Source organism: Silurus aristotelis (genome assembly GCF_946808225.1).
Source record: "Silurus aristotelis genome assembly, chromosome: 15".
Taxonomy (NCBI): Eukaryota; Metazoa; Chordata; class Actinopteri; order Siluriformes; family Siluridae; genus Silurus; species Silurus aristotelis.
Genome location: NC_139588.1, coordinates 8,213,378 through 8,222,713, shown reverse-complemented (window position 1 = coordinate 8,222,713; position 9,336 = coordinate 8,213,378). Strand labels below are relative to the sequence as shown.

General features: G+C 41.0%; 1 protein-coding gene across 1 annotated transcript; it reads left to right on the top strand.

Annotated features, from left to right (window-relative positions):
* Nucleotides 1-1,449: 1,449 nt before the first annotated feature.
* myoc (myocilin) lies at nt 1,450-8,847 on the top strand. The gene is made up of 4 exons (XM_083563346.1): nt 1,450-2,169; nt 4,889-4,954; nt 5,241-5,339; nt 5,929-8,847. Exons 1-4 carry the CDS (start codon nt 1,722-1,724, stop codon nt 6,714-6,716), a joined length of 1,401 nt encoding a protein of 466 aa, XP_083419472.1. The 5' UTR covers nt 1,450-1,721; the 3' UTR covers nt 6,717-8,847.
* Nucleotides 8,848-9,336: the final 489 nt, after the last annotated feature.

The window sequence follows — 9,336 nt, the reverse complement described above, 5'->3', positions numbered from 1 at the left end:
TTGCCTAATTATACACTCTCGAATTGTGTATATGAATACCTGGTTTGGTGAAAGCTAAAGTGCAAGAACTTGAGTGTCCTGCACAGACCCCTGACCTCAACCCCACTTAACACCTTTGAAACGAACTGGAACACTGACCTGACTGAACCTCAGACCTTCTCATTAATATCACTACCTGGTCACAAATCTCTACAGCCAAATATCTCCACAATGTAGCCTTCAGAGAAGAGTGGAGGGTATTGTAACCACAAAGAGATTTGGTCAACAAGCATACATGGGTGGGATGGTCAAGTGTTGATAGTATTCTGTCACTCATACAGTTACACTTATCAATTCAATAAGTCTTGAGATATGCAGCTAGTTTGTTTGGGGTATATCGAAGTCTAAATCTGAGTGGTAGTAATCTAAGGAATTCAATTGGAATTATAAATCTAAGCAGAGGTAAGGTTATAGGTCAGGTGGCAGGTGTCAAGGGGCAATTGTGTTTGATCTGTTTAGAGGGAGCTCATAATCAGCCTAAAAAAAAGACTAAAATACTTCAGATTCGCATTTCCAGAAAACACAAATTTACAGCGACTTGCAAAAAAAAAAAAAATTACTAATTGCAGATGGTGACCAATGAGCAAACGTTTTTTTGCCCAAACTTTATGATTGTAGCACATTTTGCCCATAATTTTTTCAGGTTAATGACACGGGTAACCCTCTCTAGCCTCACCCCCCCCCCCCCCCCACCTTCTTCTAACAGCAGGTTTAAAATGACCTGCTGTAAGTTCCCCTTAATGGTGGAGCATCAGCAGCAAGATGATAGGGCCACAAAAACCACACAGTACCAGAATTAGAAAATAGTCCATACACACACACACACACACAAACACACACACACTTCCACTGACTTGCACTAAACCACTTACACAGACACTGTAAACCATGTACATGTTTGATATAATACTCTTTAAATCGTCCAACAACACCACAGGAGCAACCATTAGTCTTTTACAAGGTTCATATTGTCTCCTTTATCACCTGCTCTTAAAGCGTGGTGTTCCAGCACAATGACAACACACACCTGGCTCATATAATATTGTATAATAATACTGAAGTGCTCTGAAACATTGTAACAGATGTTAGATTAAGGGCTCAACTCTTTGGCAGGCGAGAACCGGCGAAGTGAAATCACTTAATGTTTATACATGTGGACAGAGAAATCGATTTGTCCTCGTTTACATCCTCACCTATTAGCACAGGACCAAACGAAACCACCCGCAGAACAACTTTTTAAAAAATCCATCGTAATAAAAGCACAATAAACACACACACACATTTAAAACAGTCCCTGACAAGAAAAGGGAAAAAAGTAATGAACAAAAAATCCCTCCCTCATCTGTTCCCTCCTACATCCCCACCTTCTTCACCCCCCCTTTTAGATTGTATAAATAACCCCTGCTGGGGTCCCCAGCCTCAGAGAAATTGCCTCCTGTGCGCAGAACCAGGAACAAACCAAACCAAAACAATCACTAATAAATTTTCCGATACTAGATTTAGGAAACTGAGGAAAACCACAGGATCAGGAGAGAACACGAGGCTTAAGACTAAGTTGTCACTGGCAACAATTCAGTAATTTATTCTGCCTGAACGAGAGCTACTCTACAAGTGGTGTAGAAATAGAGATCAGAGGAGCATCCAGGCATAAACAAATCAAAGAAGAAGCAAAGCAATTCACAATGCGGTTCCTGATGATCATGTGGATCTCCAGCCTTCTCCTAGGCACTCAGGCTCAAAACACTGCCAGCTTTTTGAGAGGGAACGACCGCAACAGGCGCTGCCAGTACACCTTCATGGTGGACAGCCCTACAGAGTCCAGCTGCCCCGCCACTGCATCCAGTGCTGAGATAGAATCCCTGAAGTCTCGTCTGGGGCTGGTCGAGGCACTGATAACCCGCTTAACTGGAGGCGAAACATCAGTTACTGGAGCTCAGAGTGAACTTCGGACAGCCTACAGCCAGGTAACAGGAGAGAGGGACAGGTTGAAGCAGGAGAAAGCCAAGCTGGCTCAGCAGGTGGAGCAGCTCCAGCAGACAGTGGAGGAGCTCAGGCGTGAGGCAGAGAGGCTGAGGAGCAGACCATGTCAACAGCAGCCACTCTATGATAGCAGTCACCAAGCAGGAACAGGTAAGCCCACTTCTCTAACTCTGGATTATTTGCCTTTAAAATGCTGATTTGTAGAGTTGCTGTGTCTGAAGATTCATGTGGAGATGTTAGTCCAAAAAAGGCAGAATTAATACATCTTAGATTTTTGTTGTGATTGATGATTTGGAAGTGATTCTATGCTCCAAGCGAGAGATCTTTGACTACAGACCTTCATTCCTGCTACATAGGATGCATATTTAATAAAGATGAACTGATTAAACAAGTGAAAATCGGGTGTAGATATGATCCAAGATGAGCCAAGTCTGGGTTGCCAAGTGTTAATCCAGAAATCAGGTGCACCAGTAATATCAGCAAGTAGATTCTGTAAATTATGACTCTGTGCTGGTAACAATGAGTCATGTGCCCTTTAGATCATCATATCTGACTGGTAGAATTAGTCACACACTGAGGTGGGTCCAGTGGAAAAGCAGGTGTCCCTCTTAAAATCAGCAGGGAGCAGTAGAAATGGAATGAAGTTCACATGGAGGAAATTGCGTCCTTGAACTCAATAACAGTTTGTCATAGTTTATATAAAAGAAACAGAGAAAGCAGTGCGTACATATTTTTTTTAATATGCTAGCCCCTGACTTAAAAAAGGGGCATATTTGATTTGATATGAAATTTGGTTATTTGGGATTTTAGAACATGACATGAGTGCTTCTTGATCTGGCCTTGATATGTTACCAAGCTGAAACAAATAAGCAAACTACCCACTGGACTTAATACTTTACATGCTCACATAAGAAAGTACAGATGTTTTCACCTCCTCCTTTTTTCTATTACTTTCTTGTGCTCATCTTGTCTATCTTCAACATCTGTTCTACTCCTCATGTTGACACCTATACACTGGGTGCTGAGGCCTGCCAAGCCTGGTGCCAGAAAGAAGAAAAATGCAAATGCTTAAAACAGAGGGAAAAGAGGTGCAATGAACTGTGGTGACACTTATTTGTAAGAGGCCAAAGGACCCCCGTCAGAGCCCTCTTGGAAGAAGAAAAAAAGGACAGACACACACACACACACACACACACACACACCTTCCCCCCCCAGACATTTTCCATGCACTAATGTAAGATGTTATACATTGTGCAAAAACAGTTTGGTCAAATATAAAAAAAGAAATTCACATCAGATTAAACATCTACAGCAATATTTCTTTTGGTTACATTTATTTTTGGAGGGAAAATGAGTACATCAGGAATTCTAGCCAGCCAGCAAAATAAAGGACAAAATGAAAAACGATAGAAAAAGAATGCTAACTAGCACTGACAGAAAAAATGCTCGAAAATATGTCAAAAATGTAAGAACGATTTAAACATTTGTCATCCTTGACCTTAGTCTATCAACTTTGATCTTTGGACCAAACACGTGGTCAAACACAAGCCATCCATCACTATGGGGACAAGAAGCAAAAGAAGAAACACACGGTTGTTGATGAGGGAATGACTTCGATAAACCAGAACCTAAAAAAAACCCCAAAGGTTACAGCTTGAAAACTGGAGTTTAGAATCAATTATTAAACACCTCCACACGGGTCAAGCTGCTGGGAAGAGCTGCACGTCATCGCAGAAACATAAAAATTTTTCCTGTAGTGACTGTATTTCATTGGATAGTTGTAACTAAAACTATGTGAACTATGAGACCTGAATGAGATCGAACTTGGATATTAATATTCATCTAACAGACGCTGTATTGTATGATTAAAAAATGACTGTTTTGCAAGGAACATCACATTTTACTGAATGGGTAAAGGATGGTCAAAGAACCATTGTCAGGTGCCTTCAGCCTTATTACACTTTAAATAAAAAGAAAAGGTACCAAGAATCCTGTAATATCTCGATCTCTGCTTGGGTTTGTGCAGAGTTAATGTTGTTATAGTGAAATAATATCCACCATCATCCACCAAATAAACAAATTTAATCAAGGTATGTTTGGGTAACATCATTTCAGCAGCAAAGACACACTATGGCAGCAGTCCTGAGCAGAAAAACGTTCACGTGTAAGCAATTATGTTCAGTTAAAAATCACTCGGAGCTCCACTGGCTTCCAAACGTTTTTCATTGTGCTACTCAGATATCAATCAAGCAAGACATGGTGAAGGCAGACAAACAGAAATCAGGAACACCATGTACCTTTGGGCCTAGGCCTGCTATTGTTTGCTAATTGTTTTTGGTTCAAGCTAAAAATTCACACAAATTTTCAACTAAATCTAAAGTTAGCTTGCTAAGATATTGATTTGTAAAACCTACTCCATTAATCATCAGCACCTCTTCCTTATCAGCCTTCAGGGATTAAGAAGTGACCGTAATTGAATGCTTGTAAACACATTGCTGCTTGATGTTGTAATCACGGCCGAGCCTGAAACGGTGTGCAAAGAGAGCAAGTAAGTTCCATAACAGCTGGTAATCCACTCAGCACTGTTTATTTCCCTCTGAAAGATTCCTGTCTGTCACTGAACTCCACCCAGCTCTCTTGGACACACTGCTCTAAAGCGAACAGAGGATCAGGTGTGTCCAGGATCAGAGATAGCCCCCCCTCTGTGTCTGGTATTCAGAGGGCAGTTTTTTTGCCTTCCAGAACGTTCCAGTGATTTAAATTGCCTTGTTTGTTCTAAATACCAAGAATTGCTGTAAAGTCTTCTTTCTTCCCATCTGGAAAAGTGACTTTCATTTTTTTTTATTATTATTTTTTTTTTTACCCATAGGCACATCCCAATCTCATTTGGTTTCCAGGCCAAGCAGACCACAAGGAGACCCGAGCAATCTGAGAGGTGAATTCAAACTTTTTACAAACACACCAACACTTACACATTCAAGCGAACATTATGCGCATGAAAAACGTTCGGTTGGGAAATTAAACAACGGGAGGTTTTGCAGACAAGAAATGGACCAAATTGGAATATTTAAGATGGGAATATGAGCGCTAGAGACTAAAGTATATCGTATGGACCATATCTCAGTTGGATAACTGATGTACCAGTGTGTGCACCTCCTGGCATTCAGTTTTACAATTTCTCCCTTATATTTCAATGGTTTTGCCTGTTTGTTCTACTGTAGATCCCTCTTGGTCCTACAGTAGTCCAGCCTACCAGGAGTTGAAGGCTGATATAGCTGAATTTCCTGCCCCAAGACCAGAGGACCCTGAAGACAGTAAAGGTACACAGTCGCATTAACATACATGATACGATCCAAAACGTCGCCATAAATACATTACACATTAGTCTTGCTGTCTGTGCTGACAAGAACAAACAGCTATTTTTACTGTGGTACTTTGAGCCGCTTAGAAATGGGCTTGCTGTATGTTTAGCAAGGGACTAAAAAGGAAAGGGTAAGTATACCCCTGATCACTTACACTTGCAAGAATTCTGGGATGACGTGGCATGTCTTCATTGCATTTAGTCACTTTAACAGACTTAAAATGATAATCGTGTCCCAAATTTTTTGTGTGCAACTTTCATTTGCATTCACATTACTGCCATAATGGCATTTTGGCAGACCCCCCTCCAGAGTGACTTACAGTTATCTCGGTTATACAGTTGAGCAATTGAGGGCCCAATATAGGAGGGCCTGGCAGTGGGAGTTCGGCGATGTTGGGATGTAAACCCATGACCTTCCGATCAGAAGTCTAACCTCTTATCCACCGAGCTACCACTTATTTTTTTCCCTCAGCCTCCATGATGCAACATTGGACAACTGTCTAAATTTCTCACTTGATCCGTTTCTTGTAATCCCTCTGATTTTCTAGGCTGTGGTGAGCTGGTGTGGGTGGGAGAGCCCGTGAGCCACCGTAAGGCAGACAGCATCGCTGGTAGGTATGGCGTGTGGATGCAGGACGCAGAAGCAGCGGGTCCTTACGGCTCCAACATGTTGTGGCGAATCGACTCAGTCGGCACAGAGGTGCGCCAGCTCTATGGCTACGAGGACATGGATCAGCTTTCACGTGGCTTTCCGGCAAAAGTGCTGCTCTTGCCTGAGGCGGTGGAAAGCACGGGGGCGGCCATGTACCGCGGGTCACTCTACTACCAGCGACGCCGCAGTCGTACGCTCATTCGCTTTGAGCTAGGATCAGAGAGTGTCGCAGCCCGCAGGGAACTCCCGCATGCCGGCTTCCACGGTCAGTTCCCGTACTCATGGGGTGGCTACACAGACATCGACTTCGCTGTGGACGAGAACGGCTTATGGGTCATCTACAGCACCAACAAGGCTAAAGGCGCCATAGTGATCTCCCAGCTAGATCCTCACACCCTGGAGGTGAAGAAGAGTTGGGAGACCAACATTCGCAAATCAACGGTGGCCAACACCTTCATGATCTGCGGCAGGCTGTACACAGTGGCCAGCTATGCCTCGCCCAACACCACAGTCAACTACAGCTTCGACACGGCAACTAGCCAAAGCAAGGCCGTCGCAATCCCTTTCCAAAACCGGTATCGTTACAACAGCATGATCGACTACACCCCATCCCAGAGGAAACTCTTCGCCTGGGATAACTACTATATGGTGTCTTATGACATCCGGCTGGGAAAGCAACAGTGAAGGGGGTTTGGGTCGGAGGTTAGATATAGTAGTGTTAAAGAGGGAAGCAGAGTGGAGACTGCAAACAATATGGTTACGCTGGCTTTGCGACTTATCACATACTTACAGTTTGAAATGATCACAGATGTAAGCACATCAGCAAACGTTTCATAAATCTGTACTCCAGCTGAGACCTCAGGCACATATCAGGCCTTTACCAATACTATCAGGATCATAGATAATTATGCAGCCTAGTGGGAAAACACACCAACAGAAACACAGGCAGCCAGTCACCTGAAACGACTCTTAAGCTAAACCCGGCGTGTTACAGTCATTACATGCATTTGAGAAGAATATTCCATGACTAAGAAATTATTTACTTTCTTGTATAAAAAAAAAAAAAAAAAAGTCTAACTACCAAACCGTCTTGTTTGATAAAGTCTTGTGGCACGGCCCACTTTGTGTTAGAGAAATTATTTTTCTACGTTTTGTAAGTGACGTTTGTTTGTTTGTTCGTTAGTTCGTATGTATACAGCACTGTAAGGAAGTTTTGAAAGAGATCCAACACATGCCAAAGTTACTGCTTGTACATAAAACTACACAACACTCTGTCCTACAGAAAATACATAACTCCCTCGGTCTCGCTTTAGCTAGTCAGAATCAGTACGTTTTAATCACCCAGTACAGCATGGTAACGATTTTATAGCTATTCATGAAATTAACTTATGTACAAACTCAATGTTTGAATAAAAGGTTATTCTATAATGAATATGGCTCATTATTTTCTATTTAAGTCTTCATTAAACACTTATACACAAGGGGTCCCCAAGCTACAACCCCCACATTTGAAGCAGAACACAATATCAACAACAATATTTTAAAAATGTTATTTTTAAATGTTTTACTATTAATTGAAGTCGAGGAACCAATAGCAAAAATCCATACCAATAGTTTTTCCGGCTTTCAGTTTTCCGTCATTACAAGAGCGGCCTCTAGTGACGAATCACTAATGCCACGTGTTTACACGCAAGACTGTGCTTTATTATTTATTAATTATATAATTAGATGTATATAATTACATTTTCCGTTAGCATTTTTTAGTACTTAATTGTAATTCAAGTTCTTTTTTAATTAACCGGATAGTGACAAGTACAATTAAACCTAGCTAATGTTAAAATACACTTAACTTCTAATTAATAACAGCCTAATTTTTTTTGTTAGATTTGCCCACCAACTGTATGCATTAGTGAGTAAATCTTTAGATTTCAGTAACAATAAATATGAAAGTGATGTTACCTAATTAAAAGAGCATCAAGTCTTAAACGTAATGCTCATTTGTCTGTACAAAATTATTTTGCATCAGGAGTCATAAATACAATCAAATTTTTTAAAAATCTACACAATACTGGTAGTCACTCGGCCATTTTCTGTTACAGATCGACACGGCCCACAGTTAAAGAAAAATTATGTGGCCCTCCACATAAAATTTTGGCACCCCTGCTCTTCAAAAAAGTGTGAAGAATCAGACCAGACATTTTAGTTTTGACAGCATATTATTTTATTAGTTTCTGTAACCAAACCAATGTAAATAAGACCTTACATATTTTAAACAGCGATTTAACCCCTGTACAAGTAAAACAAAACGACAAAAAAAAAAGAAAAAAAAATCATTGCCCTCTCCACTCCTTCCTCTCCCATGTGTCATTTGGGAGCCACACTTAAACGCCTGTAAATCTGCAGCCTCCTATTTGCATTAGCAACCTGAAAGAAATGGACTGGAGAGGATCAAGGCCCAGAAGATTGAGGCCTGTGGATATTAGAACAGAAAAGATGTTCTTTATGCATCTCAACTACAGTTCTGTCCCCACCACCACCACATCTTTCTGTTCTTTCACACTCGAGTTTGAGTCTCATTTTGAAATGTTCTTTTTATTTTACGTAGCCGCTATATATAGTATTAAAACACTGGTGAGAAACCCAAGCTCGGTTTTCCATGATACCTCTCCGCACCTCTACTATCTCCAGCAGCATGGCATGACTGAACTGTGACAAAAAGTGTGAAACATCTGAAACACCTCTACTCCTGTTCAGTGAAGGGCTGAAGAGTACGGGACCAACTCTGAAGTAAACTAGTAACCGTTTATTTGATAATTAATTAAAAAAAACATTTTGTATAACTCGGGGCTTCTTATAACACCTAACCTTTGGCTAAAGATCCCAAATGTTTTTTTTTTTTTTGTTGTTTTTGTTTTTTTTTTACACGCTCGCATTTCGTACAAAGCTCCCAGGAAAAAGAAAATTCAAGGAAGAAGGTATGAAGGAAGGCTCGCAGTAGAGGGACAGCCATCGCTGAATCAATTGAATTCACCAGCGTGAAGTTTCGGATCTGTTACTCTAACCATGCACTGCGCTCAAGGGAGAATAAAAAAAAATAAAAAATAAAAAAATTTCAGCATTTTTATATACGCTGTACTGTATTGTTTTTGATGCACATCTTGGTCAGGAGAACTTGCTTCACTATGATGACAGGGAAGAGAGAAAGAAAGTAAACATTGGCCATAGACAGGCTAAAGATGCTTATTTTCACGTCTTTCTCAACTGCTTAAACCGCAAAGCTTGGGGAAAAAAAGGATCAAAAACA